The sequence below is a fragment of the Pempheris klunzingeri genome, chromosome 9 (genome assembly GCF_042242105.1).
Source record: "Pempheris klunzingeri isolate RE-2024b chromosome 9, fPemKlu1.hap1, whole genome shotgun sequence".
Taxonomy (NCBI): Eukaryota; Metazoa; Chordata; class Actinopteri; order Acropomatiformes; family Pempheridae; genus Pempheris; species Pempheris klunzingeri.
Window position 1 is genome coordinate 6,383,428 of NC_092020.1, and position 21,162 is coordinate 6,404,589.

The 21,162-nt window shown below is 42.1% G+C and overlaps 1 protein-coding gene across 1 annotated transcript in view; it reads right to left on the reverse strand.

Moving 5' to 3' along the window:
• Positions 1 to 20,674, reverse strand: part of aff2 (AF4/FMR2 family, member 2) — a 134,863-nt gene extending 114,189 nt beyond the window's left edge. The window contains exon 1 of the mRNA XM_070836869.1: positions 20,622 to 20,674. Within this exon, the coding sequence (XP_070692970.1) occupies positions 20,622 to 20,674 (53 nt within the window). The remainder of the gene's footprint in view (positions 1 to 20,621) is intronic.
• Positions 20,675 to 21,162: the final 488 nt, after the last annotated feature.

Genomic DNA, 21,162 nt, shown 5'->3' on the forward strand with positions numbered 1-21,162 from the left:
CTGCCCTTTACGGGTTGTGTGAGGTACATTGGTAACTGGGAAGGATGTGCTCGCGACTTCATTTCAGCTGGCAACGAAATCATTCCTTGTTTGTTTCGCCATGTTCACCCACCATAGTAGCTGTTTAACTAGGCAAGAGATATTTCAAACCAATTTGAAATAACATGTAATTAGTTCAAACCCCACCCAATGAGCCATATTCTAAACTTGTAAAATGAATAAATTCTGTATATTCATGGTGCGTCTCCTGCCTTACTTGAACTTTACTTAAATTAAACTGTGTTTTTTACAGTTAACAAACTGTCTAACCTTTATCAATGATACAGTGTTGAATCAAAAGTGTTTCCACAGATTTCTTCTTGGTTTGGTGTCATGATTATTCACTAAAGCGGAACTTTGCACAGTGGTGTATTTTAGGAACACCTCTCAAAGTTCATTTTAAAAAACAGATATAGTGTACATTTTTTATTGTTTTATTTTTCCCATATTCCATATTGTAAATATCTCTTTTTTTTAATATTTTTATATTCATGTTGGCTTGATTGTGCAACAATATACCAAAGTAAATTCCTGGTAATGTGAAAACTTACTTGCCAATAAACTTGATTCTGACTCTTATTCAAGTAGAAGGTTATTGCCTATTGTGGCTACTCCAAGAATGTAGAATTTGAACAGATGATTTCAGATTTAATATCAAATTTTTCCCCACTTTCAAACATTCACCGGAGGCAGCAAATCTAATCTGTAACTAGTATTTTTGTCAGCATGTCCCAGATACCTATAATTGTGGCTCCTGATTCTCTTTTTTGTTTCCCGACCCCCTACGTGTGCAGTCGGGCCCATTCTGGTCTGATGTCATGGCGTCTGATCCTGTCGAAAGAGAGCCACTGTATACCACCTTTTGTGTCTGCGCCCATTCAACAGAATCCTGCTCATCTGCGAAGACTTTTACAGCCGTCCATTAGCTCATACAAGCAAACCACCATGCATAGAGATGCGCTGTTATAATAAAGACCGACTAAAACCCCTTTAACTGAAAAGTGATACTACTGAGAGCTGCACAAGTACAGTAGCAATGCCGTGTATGTGCGGCACTGTGTGGGAAAAATAAAACTATATAAATCTGTTGTACAATCTTTCTGAGTTCAGACTTTCGCCATGCAATCCAGATTTAGAAAAGAAAAGTGCCTCAGTAACCTCAGCACAAGGCTCAAAATGGTTTTCATTGACTCGAACAACAGAAGACTTTGAGTAGCAGAAAGACATTTTTGAAAAAAAAACTTGAAAAAGTAATTAGCTTTGAAGATGTGAATGAACTGTGAATATGAGCTGAGGTAAAAACACGCCAACTTAGATATGTGGTTCATTTCATCAAAGCTTTAAATGATGAATCTCAGAGGAGTAAACATTCATTCTTTCTTCCTTTTTCTTCCTTTGTCTGTCTGTCTGTCTGAGCTGTACCCGGGGGCTTCAGGAAAGGGCCTGACAGGACAGCCGTTGTTTTCTAGGTCAGTTCTTCCTGCATGGCAGACCATCAAGGCCACCCACGTACCTGGTCGCCACACCGGGGATATGATGTTTTGAGAAGCCTCGTTCTTCAACAGATTCAGACAGACAAGGACTTTGTGTTCTGTCAGTGTGAAAACGTCAGACGGGACCTGGAATCTGTTTTCAGTTGTTATCCTTTCGCAGGCACAGGCTGGCTGGTGATGTGGCGTTACACACTGACACACAGCCGGCTCCAGACTCCAGAGTGGAGTCGGGCTGAAAGATCACTTTGTCAATACATTAGACAGACATTGTCCTGCTATTACGCGTTGGACGTCCTCCAGTCAGCGCAACCCCTCCGACATGACGGAGTCAGTCGAAATGATCCATACTATTAAGGAAGGATCTTAATCTTAAAAGAACAATTCAGTATTTTCATAAATGTGTTTATTCGCTTACTTGCTGAAAGTCGGATGAGAGGATTGATAATCGTCTCATGATATGAAGCTACAGCCAGAAGACCATTAGCTTAGCTTAGCATAATCACTGGAAGCAGGGGGAAACCGCTAGCTTGGCGCTGTCCAAAAATAACGGTAGCACTTTTGAGATTCGCTAATGATCATGTTGTATCTCAGTTTTTAACGTGGTGGTAAGTGGATTCTTTTTTACCTTTGGACAGAGCCATGGTAGCTGTTTCTCCATTACTGTGGAAACATTCACATTCGCATTACATACGACATACAGCGCTCTGGGCCCTTAGACCCTCCGTTCAGATAAGGAAAAAATCCTCAAAGCCTTCGACAGAAGCAGGACAAAGCTGATTTTAGACATAGTGTCATTACTTTCAATTCATGAGTTAAATTACCTTCTAAGATACTGAGTATTGCCACAAAATGTTACCTATCTGAGACGACAAGAGACGATCAGTGGAAATATCTTTACTCCTCGACAAGCCCGTCGACAAGTGAGCAGGCGAGTTGCAAGTATCCCACACATCTCAAAGGTCGCTGAAAGGCTACAAAGCAGCGGTGAATCTGGCAGCTGCTAAACAACAGCCCTGGCCTTTTCAAGGAACCAGCCACGGGTCGCAGTTTCTCTCACTGATGGGGTTTAAGTGGAATCAGAGAAGACAAAGTGGGACTGATGGCCATTTTGTTGAAATTGAAGCATTCACAACTCGGTTTCTTTCCTCAGCAACAAACAGCAGGAACGCTGAAAACGCACAATCCACACATCGCCACCGAAGCATCGACTGCACGAAATCACGCTGTTCATAAGTAAAACCATACGTGTCACACTATCTCAAAGTAAGGGGCTTTCTGACTTTTCAGGGTTCGCTAACAACTTGTGAAAATTCACCAAGGTGATAAAGAAAAGAGGCTTCAGAAAGTAATTACAGCTGGAGTCTCTGCACAGCACCGTGTAACGTTCAAGAGATCTCCTTTTAGTCTCCAGAAATAGGAAAGTCGAACATTATCTCTGACTAAAATAACTAAAGCATGATATCATAAAATAAATGAGGAAAATATTACAAATCCCTGTGAAGCAAAGAGACTTCAGTCTGAAGGATTTACTCTGATAACATGGTGATTATACTGAGAGAACACGAGCGATAGAAGGAGAAAACCTGAGAGGAAAAAGAATAAGACATAGAAATGAAAAGTAACAAGGAGGACAAAGAGTGGAAAAGAATGGAGCGAATTAACGCCGTATACAGGGATGGTGAGAATTATGTGTGTTGTGTGAGAGCTTGTGGGAGGTGGTATGTATGTTAGGCTTTGTGTTTATGTGTTGTTATTTACAGTAGCATTAGCAATTTGACCTGGTTTCTTTCTTTCTTTTGAGGTTCAAGCCCCGCAGGGTCTGGAATTCGATTGTTTTTGCTCAGGTTTATTATCCTTATTATTCTCCTCCAGCTCAGCTGTTTCACAGTCCCCCCCCCTGGGAGCCTGGAAACTTGTGTATAACTACATATCTAATGATGTGCAAATGCTTCAAAACAAATGGTGCTCCTATTTGCCTAATGGTGGCGCTAAAAATAACACTCGGAGCCCAAAACCACCGCTCTATTAATGTGACTAATTTTTAATGGTGTTAGTTATCATTGTTCTAACATCTCAGAATTTAGTGGAAAAGATTATTGATCCATAGCTAATTAATACACAAGAACTGTTTAGGGACTGTATGAAAATGACCACGGGGCAGAGGCATGATGGTCTGACTGTTTCTCTTCCCAGATTTATGTTCTATATTGTGTTGGCAATGCCAAAATTATTCCACACTAAGGTTTACACAGGGGTACACCATTTTAAAGTCTTCGCGCACTTTTAAAGTGAAAAGAATTGTATTAATTGAATTGTACTAATTCTGTATTGCTATATATGTTCTTCTAAATTTGGGTAGGGTGTTTCCTCTTAGTCAGGAGAAGGAGGAAGATATCATTGGCAATGGTTGGGGTCTCGCTCTGACACTGCGATTCAGCCCCCCTCCCCACCCCAACAAATTTTGTACAGTCCCTTAGCTTAACATTTTCATAGGATTACTCTATGCCAGTGCTGGCCAGTATGTTTGGCCCCTTAAATCGAAGCAAAGTCTACCTGACACCCTTGTCACAGGTCGGGGGCCTCACTGTGGACACCAGCTGTTGTCTGTTCCTTCTCTGATCCTGTCATTTTTAGATGTGTTAATACATCTGTTAACACCACAGCATATTTCAGTTACTCTTAAAGTATTTCATCAAGATCAAACTCATCTCAGGAGACTAAGACAAATGATTTTTAATTATTAATCAAGAGGAGGAAGGAAACATGCAGAAGCTTTTAAAATATCTTTCTTCTCCCGTCATCTAGTGAAAATCAGACTGCAAGCTACATGAGAGGGAGATCATGACGAGCACACATCAGAGAGATGATCTAAAGGACAAACTAAAGAAAACCCCAGTGGAGAGATGAGGGATTCTAGACAACAGTAAATACAAACAGTGGGACCAACTGAGCGCACAAATATGTGTATGTGTCCAGTGAGTATGTGTGCTATGTCGTGTGTGTGTGTTTGTGTGTGTTAAGGATAAAGCAATTGAATCCCTGTCGAATACAAGCCTTCAATGTATGTACAAGTGTTGACACAGACCCGTCTCTCCTCATCCTACGTGCGTGTGTGTGTGATAGAGAGAGAGAGAGAGAGAGAGAGAGTGTGTGAATTCTTGAAGCTCAAACTGGGAATAAGGAATTCTTTACACACTACCCACCATGCATCAGGCCTAATTCCCGAGAGGTGAAAAATGTCAAGAGACTACTTTTAAAAATCACACTGATGAATCATGCTTCAGTTGACTTCATCTGTCATCATTTGTGTGCGCGAGACAAACTTAATGAAACTCAAACACAGCGGACCATCAGATACACAAAACAACACCTCGGGATCGATACACATTTAGACAGCCTGTGCGCCGTTACAGATGCGCATGCACAGACACACATAATGCAAATGCTCACACACACGAGCCAGACTCACACACACACACACACACACACACACACACACACTTAGTGTATTGATTGAGCTCCCTGTTAGCCATTTTCTCCACTAGCTGTATGGGCAGAGTGAAGGCTTACAGCTGTCCTCACCAAACCACTGCCATCTATCTACAGGTTAATGAGGCTCAACTAAGGTTTTTGTTTTTTCTTTCCTACTGTGCTTAGCAGTGGTGTACTCAGGATTACACACAATTATGGAGAATACACCTGTTTGTCTAGAATGATATCTAAAAAAAAAAAATTTAAAAAAAGGCCGGTCCTCACTAAAAAACAAAGAATGGAGGAAAAAGAGTACTAGTAGTTCTTTTTCTTACCATTACGAATTCATTTCACTGAAAGGCACCATTCACAGTTGTTCCTTAAGCCGCTGTACAACCCTCAAGTTCTACACTACTTTCTGTTAGCAAACTATATGTGGGGGCCAGACAGTGCAGGCCATAGGTTTTCCTTTCTGAAACAGGCATATTCTGTATTGCAGAAGGTTTATAAAATCCAGACACACTCTTTCATATTTAGGGATAAAACGCTTTTCTACTGCAACTTGACAGATGACATCACAGTGGATTGCTGCAAAATTTGAGCCAGGTTTAACAATTTGCGCAGGACGACCCTGGATTTTTGTTTCGCCGCGCCTCCGCTGACAGACGGTCAACATCAACTCGTGATAATAATTAGTTTGCACTATTACTCCGTTGTTCTATTGTTTTTTAGAACGCATTCACTGTACTTTGGTGAGTGAATAGACCCATGCAGGCACAGGGTTACACAGTTTAGTAGACTAAACACTACAGTGTCACAGCTCTCTGACAGGACTGTTCAGATTCTGCATGGGATGGAGCCTGCATACATGACAAATAAGGTGATAAACAGATTAAATTAATACTAATGTTCTATTAATGCTATTTAATACTAATACTAATGTGTGTGTGTGTGGGCGTGCTTGTAGGTGTAGACTGAATGTGGGCAGGTTTGGGGAGTGGGGGCATATATTTGGATGCGTGTAAAAATAATTCCCCCGTAACAAACGGTCCATGTTTTCCTAATGTCAAATGTACATAACAAATGAGATTTTTTTTCTCTTTCCAAGAGTAGACACGAGAACTTAAGAGCATTACCGCTGAGGAGATGTTATAGGTCAACATTTAAAGAGAACGCTAATGGATATCACACAGACGAGGATGAAGCCAGCCAAGGACTCCGCCACTAAGACCACAGCTTAGGCTGGTACACACACACACACACACACACACACACACACACACACACACACACACACAAAGACACAAAGACAGACATACTGCGAGACACTTGCTAAGAGAGATCCAGGTACAACAGCTCACACACTTTCACGCAGAAAATAGATCTCTGAGTCCTGCTGGCTTTCAGACAGACAAATGGTCTGCCTGTAGATAATAGAGCCTCAGAAGTGAAGGTGAGGAACCGTCCTTAAATTCATCTATTCAAAAAAAAAAAGGGGGGGTGGGGGAGAGAGAAAGACAGAAAGAGACGATGCAGAAATAGTCCGAATGAAATGGGAGGGAGTGAAGAAGACATCTCGACAGAGTAATAGAGATAGGAGGGACTCAGACAGAGAGGGGGCATGTTAATTAGGGAGCAGGTTGATAACAAATGTATTAGCAGGCCTCTAAAGGAAGGCGGGGGAGAGGTGAGGAGAGGAAGAGGGGTGAGAGAGATAGGAAAAGGTTAACAGAGAGGGGAACGGGGGGGGACGCTGAAGAGGAAGGCAGAGGGAGACACTGGATAATTATGAATTAGTTGATAAAGAGGCAATAAATGTCCTGGAGGGGAGCAACAGAGACAGAGGACACAGAGGAGCAGCCGAGGAGAAAAAGACGACCGAGATCCTTTAGATAATAAACTTTGAGCATCGAGTAACATGTGACTGCCCCTTATATTTATTGACTGCGGTGAACAACGCGCAAGTAGTGATGCCATAAAGTCAGAAATGATTGTTGGCAGTTGAACGGCCTTTGAAACGCTAAGTTGACATCTTTGCTAACAAAGAAGCTAACGTCCAGACGGGTAACGCACCCTGAATATTTTATTCCGTCCAGCTGAGTCTAATATTTAGCTTTTTTGAGAGCTGAAATGTATTAAATGAGCAGTCTGCCAGCCAGTTAGACGTATTTGAACATCACATACGTTTTCTACGGTTCTATGCTAACCAGCTAGCAAGACTCGGAAAACATTGTTAAGCTAGCTAGATTCCAGCTAGCGCTATCATCAGCTTCATGTGTCAAGAGCCCCAATTTAGTCACTGTTTAATATCTAGAATTATTTTAAATATCATTTTGAATAAACGACTTTGGAGACAGCCAACCGAAAAGGAAAAATCCACTGATGATACGAGGCTACCTTTGAAGATTAACATTAACATTAACATGTCCTACCAGTACACTATGTTGCCACTCGATAAAGAGTTGTTTTTAAAAGAGTACATTTTTGTGGACTTAACTGTGGGGCGTTAATCAAATATTATGCTTTATTCATTTAAGACATTTCCTTGTAGAAGTTAAATCTAAATATTAATATTTCTGTTCATTCCCAAGTCCCAGACCATTTAAGCACTAATCCCTTTGGCTCTTCCCTTCTCTGGATAGCCCAGGGGATACGCACACGCTAAGCTGCTCTTTGGGGAACCGGGTCCTCTGCTTCAGGACAAATAGGAACCACTGAAATGTCTTCATCTCACCACTTGGTAGTCGTACTTTGGTTAATGTAGTGAAAATAATGAAACAAACACATTTACCATTATGCAGTATAGCGTTATACATCACCAAATCACGTTGCACTATATAAAAGTACAATGTAGTGTACAGTACTGTAGGTGTTGCAGCAATCTCACAAATTTCAGGGTATTGTGTGAGTTCTCTATCTTTGGCACTTCCCATGGATCACCTGTCAATCAAACAGCTTCTGCACTGCACTTTCCGGAGTTCACTTGTCAATCAAAATGCGTGTGTGTGTGTGACGCCTTTTCCCCCAGTTTTTCTGTCTGTGGAGTTCGAGCTTCTGTATGTGGCGTTGTTTTCTTTTGCCTGTCCAGTCACGCTGCTCGTGCTAATTCAGACAAACCGATGGGAAACACCAAACAATGTTTACCGCAGTAAGTAATGCAGCTTTGAGAAACTGGCAGCCGGTTGAAAAGCTGCTGTGTCGTAGAAATCAGTGAAAGAGCCAGTTATTTATGCAAAAAGCGCTGCAGATAATTGCCAGAAATAGTGAATTTTCCTTTTGGAATTGGTAATTTAATGTCCCCGCAGCGGCAAGCTGACGCGGCTGACTTTGCAGAGTCCACTCCTACCTGTGCTCCGAAATTAAAACATCAAAATGGTGCGCTAAAACATCTCTTTATGGCAAGTAGGACAGAGCAGTCCCATGTCAAAATGCAGGTGTTGTGCTTTGATAAGAGTATCATTAGGCAACGTGTTAGCAAATGTCTTCAGGGTTCTCGTGTTAACACTGTAGACCAATTACAGTCAAACACACACTGTCTCCCTCCCTCCCTCTTTGACTCCCTGCGTTTCTCTGGGTCTCGCTGCCTCTTTCTACCCGGTGTAAATAATGTAATTTGTCACAGACAGGCCTCCATGTAGGAGATGACCTTTTGAAACCTCACAGTAAATTGGCCTCAGCTACAAAAGCTACGTCATTAGCCCTCTCCGTCTCTGTCTCGCTCTCACTTCCACCGGTACAGCATCCGAGCTTTCAAATCCAGCTTTATTATTTCTGTTTAATCTTAAATTCAGTGTTTAATCTACTGCACTGTGAGGCTAACTAGCTCTAGCTGTCCGTCTGTGTTTCTCCCAAATGTGCCGCAGTGACACACACACACACACACACACACACACACACTAAGAGCCCTAAAGCCCCGCTGGGATTCATGTAAACGGGTTTCTGATTGGCTGATGGGAGCAAATTGTTCCCATTAAACTGCTTGGTGTTACCTGTTGACTTGAATATTTCAAAAGCACCACACACAGCTGCTACTGTTCTGTGCTAAAGATTCTGAAGATAGAAACCAGCCAGCAGCAGCTTCATTTGGGCGTCTTTCTCTTCCGTTTTCCCCACAAACTGATCATGGTAACCATGTAATTGTGCAAATTTTAATTAACATCAACCGATATCTACACAATCTATGTGCTTATTTAGATTTTGAAGGTATGGATAAAATGTTAATGAGTGAATTAGTGAATTACCATTAATAGAGTTTTTATAATTAAGGATATTACCCCTCAGGGTGTCTCCAGGTCTGTCCATCTAGGTTTCCATAGGTTGCATCCATAGGTTGCTACATTACCAGAGATAAGAACAACAGTGGTAGCTACACCTATGTTACCTGAACCCGTTCATGCATTTATCAGTCATATAAGAATTATGGCAGGAGGAGAAGTGTGGGGTTTATTTAAGTGGACCTGTGCAGGAAACATCACAACACCTTGTTGTTTTCACCATAATCATGTTGGACAAAATGGACCGGCTAAGAGACAGCTAAGACAGGTTTCCAATATGTCTGTGAGAAGCAAGAATTCAGTGGGCTTACTGCCACCGTAAAATACTAACGCACACACAAACGCACGTTTATACACTCACAAAGTAGGTATCAGCAATATCAACTGCCAACTACAGCAGAGGGGAGAGAACTACTAGAGCACCGGGGGTTCAAGGCAGGGCGTGTGTGTGTGTGTGTGTGTGTGTGTGTGTGTGCGTGCATGTGTTATCATTCCTCAGCACCATGCTCCTCTTGGCAGATGGCTCTGCCAACCTCGGGACCCAGTGTGTGTGTGTGTGTGTGTGTGTGTGTGTGTGTGTGTGTGTGAGTGTGAGTGTGTGTGCGCGTGTGTGTATTGTCTTTGTATCTTGAGGGCACGAGGGCAGAAGCTACCTGGTGTTGACTGCCAAGTCTCTCGCTCTCTCGTGCTCTTTCTCTAAACCCTCCAGCACACACACACACACACACACACACACACCCACACACACACACACACACACACACACACACACACACACACACACACACACACACACACACACACACACACACACACACACACACACACACACACTCCTGCTGATATGCCTTGCCCAGTCACGACTTTTATTATGCGATTGAATTTTGTTTTTTAATAAGGTACAGCGGTTCACAGTGTCTCTGAAAGATGCTGGTAAAGACGGCTGCAGTGATCATAATCACTCTACTTGTTCGGATCACAGAGCTTTTTTCTTCTCACCAGTAGTGGGAAGAGTAGCAGCGGCGGTAAATCTGTGCTGGTCAACAACATCAGAATCACATCATAATGAGTTAGCATCACCCTGACAGACATGCTGTCTGAATTAGTGTTACAGAGCAAACACTCTACCTCATTGACTAATTACTAATTACAATTTCACAACAAATTAAGCAACACTACTTCAAGCCAATACGTGATTAACTAATTAAACTAATTCTTAATTAGTTTTAACAACAAATTAGGGAATGTAATTTCAAGCAAGCTCTTCTTGAACTAATCTGACCCATTCCTAATTCAGGCCTCACAGAAAATGAACGGATGTTATCTGAGGCAAATTGTTTACTACATACACACAGTCATTACTAAATAAATAAAAATATCACTGAAAAACCACACATTCCTGCTACTGTATGCTGATACAGTACATATCTGATGGATATTACAATTTCTAGCAATTCTCACATTAGTGTTGACTTTCTCCCACTGTTGTGGGTTTCAGCGCAATTCAAAAACTCTACAGCAGCTCCCGCTCCTCTTATCTCTCCTCTGTGTATTCTCTGATAAAGAAAACTACCCCAAAAGTAATCTTAAAAAAAAAAAAAAGGACTCAGGAGCAATAACTACACAGACAAATATGAGTATTAAAAGGTGGGAAAGTCTGCCAATATTAGAACAGCAGCTACAACAGAAGCTTGGTGATCTGATCCCACGGGGGAGATCCGGTGCAGTTATGTTCGCTGTCCTGCTTTATAGTTTAATTAGTAGTTACGAGGCTTTTAGTTACATCTATTGACAAGGCGCTTGGATTTTTCCACACAACCAAGACAAAATAATACCTCACCACAGCTTTTTAAACAGCTTTTGATGCGAGGAGCGCTCGATCTTCTATTCTGTCTGTCGTTTTTAATAAAGATATCTCGGCTCACAGAGACATACCTCAGTTTAAGTACTTCAGCTGCACTCACAAGTGACTTTTTATTTCACCTCATCGAGCCACTGAGTGCCTGTTGGGTCTTATCATCTGATGTTTGTCACAGTAATTTGCTGTGTGTGAATTTGTGTTTTTGTCCTCATGGTTTCTTATTTGCTTGAAATGTGGTTATTTCTTTAATCTTTTTAAAGGCATTACTAATGTAGTATCAAGATTTATGAAATACTGAATTATTGATTAACTAAATCCTCACCTGAGTTATTAATAAGTTAATAAAGAAGGAGTTCTAGCAAACAGTCACACTGCACTTTACAGAGCCCTGTGGCCTTTAGGTTAATTATCTGTGACATGATCCAACTTACAAGGAGATCACAGTAATTATAGTCTCAAAACTTGCGTAGGAAAAACCTGTGATATCCTCAGCCAACACTAGCCAGAATGTCGCTAATAATGAAGTATTTCCAAAGACTTTGACAGACTACAGATGATGTCATATTGAAGTTATGGGGATTCCTGAGAGAGCAAAGGGGGCGGACGGTCCACGTTCTTTCAGAGATGGTTACCAGGGTTCTAAATGAGGTTACATCCCAGGTAAATCCCCCCTGCAGCTACATCAGTTCCCAGTCAGTGTCCTCGGCCGGTGATAATTAGATTTCATCATTTCTCCGACTAACACTTGACAAGGTGAAGTTGGTGTTCTGGGAAGGTAGCATACAACAGAACATATGCGTTATTATAACCTGCTGAGGTGCAAATTATGGCTGATGTAGCCTCCGAGACCTTCAACACCTCGGAAGAAGTCGCAGAATTGAAATCCTGGACTAGACAGATGGCAGGCTGCATTGTTTCTGGGGCATTTCGGACACTCAATACGTCTTAAACAGTTTATTCTTCAATATGAGTTTGTTTGCATACTGGTGGGAATTAGTGTATGACTTGGCCATGGATCAAACCCCTGCCTGAGGTATAATATTGTAACAGTTAATGTTTGTTTCTCTGATTAAATTTTACTTGAGCCTTTAGTTTAGATGAGGGTCGGATCTGTTCTATTGTATTATTATATAATTGCCCAGTTGAATGGATTTTCCACGACTCGCCGTGAGCTCAAGCTTTGTACGTGGAAAATGTTGTCATTGTATATCATAATATGTCAGCTAAGAGCTACAGTTGCACTTTTACATTGCTACTTTGGAATGCTGTTTATTATCACTTACACAAGGTTGTGCATCTGCTGGAGAAATGTCTCGGCTCTTTCTTCGCTTTATCTTTTAATGTGGTGATAAACTAGGGAGATATGAGACAAAAGCTTTGAAAAAAGGTCGATTTTTAGTACTTAAAGATAGCTGAATTAGCTCAGGATGGCAACACTTCTATCTAAAATGAAGAAATAGCTCATATTTTCAGTTCCCTTTCCACTCATCTATTTTCCTCTGCAACAAAAGAACAACACTTCTAAAGTTAATTGAGACCTTCTTTGTTGGATTAGATCTGCCATCGTCTTCTATGGAACAGAAGCTTCCATTACTATTGATGAAGCTGTACAAAACATAAAGAAGAGTAAAGCTCGTGGACCAGACGAGCGTAGCAGTGACTTTGATAAAAAGGTTTCATGAAACTCAATCTACAATCCCTCATTTCTTCTCATCTTTAGGGGATGTCAATATTTCCTTTTCCCCTGCTTTTGGTGTCAAAAATGTGCTCTCATACAGGCCAGCTGCATGCTTGCACTGAAGGTAGGAGGAGGGGAACCGCACAACACTTCGCTGATAAAGATAAATGTTCCATCCAGATGGTTGACATTTTATTTTCTTAGAAGACACTTAAGGAACTGAACAGATGGCGTAGCTCTTTATATGGAACAAGTGCAAACACTCCATAGACAGGGGTCTAAATTTAATAAATAATAAAGTTTTACCAGGTGACCTCAACAGCAACAACCAATTTTTAGACCATAATTATCAAAAAATGACTTTTTAGAATGGAGGATAAAGGTATTTGGACATTTTGTGATGCGATAATATAAGTGGATTGTCAGCTCAAAGGCTCCATCTCCCTTAATGTGTTTCCCCAAACTGAGGCCTTTTATTATCTCTTCCACTGCTCTGATGACTGACAGCACTGTTTCACTTATTTTACTTCTGGTGTTTTGATAAAAAAGATATCTGGAAGAATAACTGTATGTAATCATATTAGAGCAATCCTCCTTCACATCTCTGGAGGTATCGAAGACCTTTTTTTTTTTTTTTAATTCTAACACATCACACAGATGTGGTACTCGTGTGCGGCCGTGCGTCATGTTGCAGTGATACTGGATCTAAATCTTAAAAGAAACCGAGAAAAGAATTTCACTTGATTGGAAGATTACTTAAATCTCTTTGTTAAAATGTATAAACAACTGGAGAGACACATCTGTATAATATTACATCCAGTCTAAGTCTGCAGTGGATCACTGGCAAGTTCTCGCAATTACTCTTTGGCACACAGTTGAATAAATACTCTGGAATACATCAAATCCACATGAAACTGGACAGTTTTTGAAAATCTGGAAAGACTTTCTTAAAGCTGCTCCAATCAATGTTTTTATATTAGCAATGGATTAAATGACTGTGTGTAATGTTGTAGTGACAAACTTACAGAGAATTCTCACCAGCCTCTGCAGTTTCCTTCAGTGCTTTGGAGCGTTTTGGCATCTTTCAGCTCATCGTTTCGGTTTTACGACCAGCGACTTTATTGTTTTGGTTCAGTCCCACAGCTCTCATCAGAGTCGTTTTCATCTGCAGCAGGAGAGCTTTAAAAACCCACTGTGCACTACCTGGATGTGTTAAACAGCCACTGTTAGCAACATCTTTGCCTTTCTCTTTTTAACATGATAGCATGTGTTTACATGTGTTACAACTGATTGCACTGTCCCTAGTGGCCAATAAGTAGACTGGGCTGTCAATACAGCTGGGTTCCTCCATAGTAGTGCTGAAACTATTAGTCAATTTATCCATTAGCCCATGAGAAAATGAATCGGTAATTTTAATAATTGATTCATCATCAATTTATTTATCAAGCAAAAAAGTCAAACATTCTCTGGATTCTCTGGTTCCATAAGCAGTTGCTGCCTTGGCCAAAAGTCAGTGGACACTGACCATCACACCTTTATGAGTGTGAACATGCCATTCTAAAACCATGGGCATTAACCCTAGAACACTAACCTGACAGTCAGTAACACCATCACTAACGTCGGGTATATTTTACCCGATAAAACAATACTTTTCATCAAAATATACTAAAGTACAACAATACATGGCAAACTGAAGTACTCTTCTTTTATTTTCCCCTATACAACGTCTCATAAAACCAAAAAAAATACAAGGTATCATGGGGGGACCCTATAAAAAGGCTCTAAAATTAGTGAAAAATTAGGGAATCGTTTACGAAAAATTCCTTAAAAAATAAATAATGACTGCAATGCAATGAAAATCATGTGACCACAATTGCGTGGGTGAAAATCACCCGACGTTAGTGTAAAGGGTTAACATGAACTGGAGCCCCCTTAGCAGCTATAGCAGCTGCCATTCTTCTGGAAAGGCTTTCCACAAGATTTTGTATTTTTGTGTTTCTGTGGGAAATTGTGCCCATTCGGCCAAAAGAGAATTTATGAGCTCAGGCACTGATGTTGGACGATGGGGCCTGGCTCCCAACCGGTGTTCTGATTACTTCCAAAGATTTCCAGTGCGGTTGCGGTCACAACTGTGTGCAGGCCAAACCAGTTCCTCCACATCAGACTTATCTAACCTTGTCCTCATGGATCTGGCTTTGTGCACCGGGGCACAGTCATGCTGGAACTGAGCCTTTTCCAAATTGTTGCCACAAAGTTGACCAAAGTGCCAATTGGCTACGATGTCTTTGTATCCTGCAGCATTAAGAAGACCCGTCACTTGAATTAAGTGGGCCCAGCCGAAAGCCTAAAACACAGACCATAACCCTCCTCTACCAAACTTTCATGGCTTTGTATTGGATTTACCCATCGTGGGACAAATAAAGGATTATCTTATCTTATCTTATCTCTGTTAGGAATGGTTGTGGCTGAAAAATGACTTTTGGCCAAATAGTGTACATAGAAATTGGAAAAATCCTTTGTTTTGGGTTGTTAAAGATGTCATTGAGGGCTCTGGGAAATTCTTAAGCTTGTCTTTCAAATCATTTTCTGACTTTTTATGATTCACTGTGTCATAAAAAAAAGAAAGATTGATCAATCAATAATGAAAATAACTGTTATTTGTAGCCCTACTCCTAATTACTCTTAATTACCCTCATTACTCTTGATTTGTCACCAAGGATCACTTGGTTTTGGTTTTTTTTCTGTCACTGCCTTTTTAAAAGGTGAGTGAAAAATATGAAATAGTTTTCCCATTGGACCTGTATATTCTGTAACCTTGTGATGCTGGGTAGAACCGTTTTTGTGTTGTGCATACTTTGACAACAATAAAGCTAAAAGTAAAATTGAAAATTGATGTATCGTTTTCTTCTCATGAACCCCAGATGGTGACTGCTTCCTCCCAGATGGACTCCAGGTGATCTGACTGCTTTTCTCAGCTTCTTCACTCTGGTTCACACCTGCTGACAGAGCTTCCTTTGTGCAGCCCTGAGGGATAATTATCCCACCAGTATGGGTAAGAGAGGATTTCTTCCAGTTAGAAAGCTTCCTTCTGTGCTATCTACTGTCACTTTTTTCAACATTTGTTTGTGGATCCGTGGCAGTTTGGGATGAGACACAGCTTCCTTTCACAGCCTCTGAGCTGCTGATGATGTTGGTGTGAAGTATCATCAAGTGGAGCTGGCTTGGCAAGCCCGGGCCCATCACACAGCGAGGATGGAAATTTCAGTGTGATGAATGATTTTGTGCGTATTGAGCTCACACGTGTGACTGACCTGATTGAGAGCTTGGGCGGATTGACGGGCAGATTGAATATTGGACTGTGAGACTGAACACTGAATGCATTGACGATAAATTGACTCTGTCGCCACCTTCTCCTGCAGGTCCCGTCTTCCCCACTTGTGAGCTTTTTATGGTCTGGAAACAGCAGTTTGACTGTGACTGCAACACTTTGGATCCATTTTAAAGCAGCGTAAAAACAAAAATCATTCCAAAAATTTAATGATCCAAGTAGATCCACTTACAATGATAACAACAGCAATAATAGTCAGGATGTCTTCACACAGATGTGAACTTTTAAGCTCCAAAACGCGCAGCTGGAATCTTACAATTCCACGCTGACGATGTGTAATCAATTCCGTAATTAACTACCTAAATGGTTCAACCAATCACCATCAGTGTCAATTAACATTCAAAGCGATCTCCCCCAGATTCCACTGCCATGATTAGCCGGCTACATGATGGGCAATTACAACGAGGAGTACGCAACATTCAATGCAAGCCCTGTTACAATTATACAAAGCCCTCAGATCTCCGAGCGAGAGAATGAAACAAGGAGCGAGCGAGATGGGAGGAGGAGGAGGAGGGAGAAAGAGCAACAAAGAGGAGAGGAGATGAAAGGGTATTTCTTCAGGAGGAGGAGGAGGAGACCTACAGTGTTGGATTCGTTCAGATTTAACAAAGGCGTGGGGAGCTTCGAGATTGTTTTCTCTCTCGTTTTTCTCCCTTAAAGGGAAAATCCACTGTCAGACCGGAGCCGCATATCAATGGCGAGTGACAGACTTTTAACTCCAATCTGACTGATTTTCATGGTTTCAATTGAAGGTGTGTGTCAGCTCTTATGCCTGTAAAATCCATTGTGCAATTTGAGAAAAAATAGGTCCATTTGAAAATAACTCTCACTCCATTCTGGTTTTCTTCTGAGGAGGTGTTCACCGACTTCTAATCATAGACAGTCGAGTTCATTTGAACATTTATGAGCACTGAGACGTCAGCGACATCAAAGCATTCTGGCTAAGGTCAGACTCTGGTTAGGAGCAGCAGCGCCATGTGCCCAACCAAACACACTTCATCATGCTTCCTTGAAGAAAAACTTGACACGATTGTGTTGTGTGTCTACGACCGACTTAAGGGTTTGAAAATCAGTACAAGGTGACCGCGTTAAGAAAGCAAAAGTGTTAATATTTACAGACGATCCTGCTCTGGCTACATTCTACTTTCCGACAGTCTCTCATTTAGAAATCTGTCTTTGTGGCCTCACAATGGGGATAACATCACTCATTTTCAGACGGCCTCTTCTCTAAAGCTTTTTTGGTGTGGCACTTGCTGCCACTTAGCAAATACGAAACAATTAAACAAACAAATACAAACAAAAAAAAATTGATGAAAACATCTGCTTTTTGCTTGACCAGCAAATTAAATCCAATTAAATTAAACACATTGATCCAATGTTGCCACTCTGAAATTCTAATTTTTATAATGTTCTGGCATTTTATGGGGTTAAGAAAGATCAATCCATAGTGACAGTGAGCAGTTAAACCAAAGAGGGACTGACTGTTTCAGTTTACTAGCTGTTACAGGCAAAAGTCTACAGTATTTTGTCATTCTTTCCTATTCCATTAATCAGATTTGTCTTGACCCTCAGGTTGGGAACCACTGACCTAAAACACTAGCAGTAGTCCAACAGTACGGACAGCGTGAGAAAATTCCTGAAATATTAACGATGAGGTACATATCCTCCCGTGGTCCACTCCTACATAAACACGTTGTGCTGAGTGAAATTGTCAGAGCTCTCGTTCTCAGGTGTTTACGCCAGCTGAGCATATCTAATCTACACCAAATATTGACAACAAGCATGAGTCCAGGCGTTGCTCTATTATGCCCATGGCACGACCACGAGCATCCAAACATGTGAGAGTCTTCTAGCTTTCATTCCTAACCCAACAATTAGCCCAAACCAGGTCACCACCCATCCGCAGCTCTGCTCCTTGTTGCTTTTAATCAGCTGTTTCTTTCTTACTGCGTTTCCTTTTCTGTAATAAAGCGTTCCTCCGTGCCAAATGATGACAGCGGCGTGATGGAGTGGTGGCAGGGGGAGGGTTACATGTGTAGACACCCTGAGCTTGCTGTTGAGCCCTGAGTGGCTCCACTCCAGCAGCGGGGGGTTAAGTACCTTGCTCCGGGGCCCTTCCATGGTGGCTGCTGAGGGACAGCGGTGTGTGTCACTTTCCCCGCTCACAGTCTCCCTGCTGGAATACGGACTCAAAACGGCAACACGGTTGCCAAGTTCTTGTGCTCCCACAATAATACAAAGCTGAACTAGAGAGGCTGTTATACTGTAGACTGTATACTCTGCCTCCTACAGTTTGTACTATTTTAGCTTTATGAGAAACAACCCAAAAATACATTCAGTGCAACATTTATCCAGCATGTAGGCCCTCTAGTGAAACGTGTCTGATGATGTTTTTAACATGTTGACACGTGGATTTTTTTAATTCTATGAATCCAGAAGGATTTCCAAAGGACGCATGGACTTCATCTTCTACCACATTCATGCATACTGAAGGCAGAGCTGATACCAGAGCCAGCTAAGCATTTGAACAGCTGTATTACACTTACTGCTCTGAGACAACATGCCCCAAAATACATCCAGCACAATACCGACCCAGCATGCTCCGTGTCTATAATGTTTTCATCATGTTAAATTGCAAAGGCTTTTCCATTTTTATTCATCCAGAAGGAGCACGCACAGACTTACTCCCCATCCCCTTATATCACACTCGTATATACGGCGGAGTGGCTACAGCTCAGCAGGTAGAGCGGGTCATCCACTCATTTCATGGGTGGCGGTAAATGAGTGAATTAGAGGTGAAATTGTAAAGGGCTCCGGATAAAAGGGCCGTATAAATGCAGTCGGCGCTGTAGCCTGCAGACTGGGAGCAGGCCAGTATAACCAGGGTACCCTGCTGGTAGCCCCTTCATTTCTTTTCAAATGTCTAATTTCTGCATGAATCAACGCCGTGATTAATTCCGCATCACTCTGAGAATCAGCGTTACATCGAACTTCCTTCAGCCTCTCAGTTGTCTTTCAAACCTCCAGCATCTTTCGTCCTGCCCGAGCTTAAAAGCCTCAAACAGCACTTGTTCCTACGTGACTCTTGGTTCTTATGTGCTCTGCTGCGGATAAAACCACTTCCCCGAGGACTGTAATGTAACACAATCCTCAATTATCAATTCTTTTTTTTTTTTTCTTCTTCTTATTGTGACCAAGCTATGCAGTGAGAGAACATTTTACAGTGTCCAAAACTACTTGTCAGTGCTCTCTGGTGGTCAAACTAAAGAGGAGACTGTTGCTAGATGACCTCAAACCTGTTACTTAACAGATGCACTGATACACATATATCTGCAGTGAGCCTGGACGATCCATCTGTCCAGCTCTGTCACAGACTTATCTGTCAGTTCTTTTCTTTTTTTTTTTCCTCTAATAATGGATTAATCACTTAGTCGATAAAATGTCAGAAAACGTCCATCACGTGTTCCGAGAAGCCACGGTGACGTCTTCAGGGGTCCTGTGTCGTTCTGTCCTGCCTAATGTGCAAATATTCATTCACTGGACAGAGAAAGGCTGAAAGGAAGCAGGAACTGGAGTGCCTTTGGTTCTTTTCCTTAAAAAAGGCAATCCAAGGATTATCGGAACAGTTGCTGGTAAATTTAGGGGGATCAGCTCCACTAAACTCTGTATTAGCCTGCAGATGACAGCAGGGTCACTCAGTGCTTCTCATTCATTCAAGCAATTATGATTAGACATAATTAGAGCACAATGCTTGGACACAAAGGTGCACAGCTCACACACACACACGCAACACCGAGGGTCCAGTGACATCCTAACACACTCCAACCCAACTTCACTGCTTCACCCCCCCCACCCCAAGGTGGAGCAGGAACTCTGTTTACCAACACAAGAGGATCAGATCTCCATCAAACTACCAAACTTGAGTGTTGTGTCACATGGAGGGAGAGAGAGAGAGAGATGGGAGGGGGGGGGGGGTGTACAGGATTAGATCACATTGTCTGATGTCTCCCTCCATCCACCGTGTCACCGCTCTGTCACACGGACCGGCGCGGTCCCACATGCAAATCAAACATTCCTTAATATCGCAGTGAGACAGTGGAAGCCGGCGCTGCTGCTGCGTGTGAGCGTGTGTGTGTGTGTGTGTGTGTGTGCAGGCTACGTCTCAAGCAACAACGGCAGCTTCACGGTGACAAAGAAAGACGGTTTGCACGGTTTCACTTTGGCTGCATCTCCATCCCCCCCAAAAAGACAGAAAACAACGCAGTGTAACCCCCTGATTCCGTCATGTCCGTTCATCCCTCTGCACGGGCTCTCACAGTAAACACACACACACACACACACACACACAGACAGACACATAAAAAATAAAAATAAAAAACCCCAGAGGAGATAATAAAGCAGTGAGCACAGGACTTACCATGGTTGTTCAAGCTCCCAGTCTCTGAAAAAGTCGAATTCAAAGAGATCCATTGGCGCCTCGGCTGCTGCAGCTGCTGCCGCTGCTTCTGCTGCTGCTGCTGGTGGTTAAAATCCAAAGCTGGTGCTACGTGGTTCTACATGGGCTGCTGATACTGAGTGTGTGTCAGGCACAGAGGGAGAGCACACACAAGCGGCTGCCGCTGCCAGGAAGCTGCTACGTGGTCGAGGCGAGCTGACAGGCAGGCAGAGGTGGAGGGAGGCACAGGGAGGGAGGGAGGGAGGGAGAGAGGGAGAGGGAGCACACACACACACACACACGGTGAGGAAGGCACACTGACATATTCACTGCAAAACATTTCCCTTCACAACAAGTAGAGGTTTCTCAGAAACTAAACCTTGCCTCACCACCAAAAAATTACAAGTAATGTCTCACAGTTACTCTGCAGCAGCTCTGCAAAATGATTGAAATGTCTTTTTAAAGGTGTGACAGTAAACACGCACACACAAGAGAGAGAGATGCTTGAGAATCTTCCATCCTA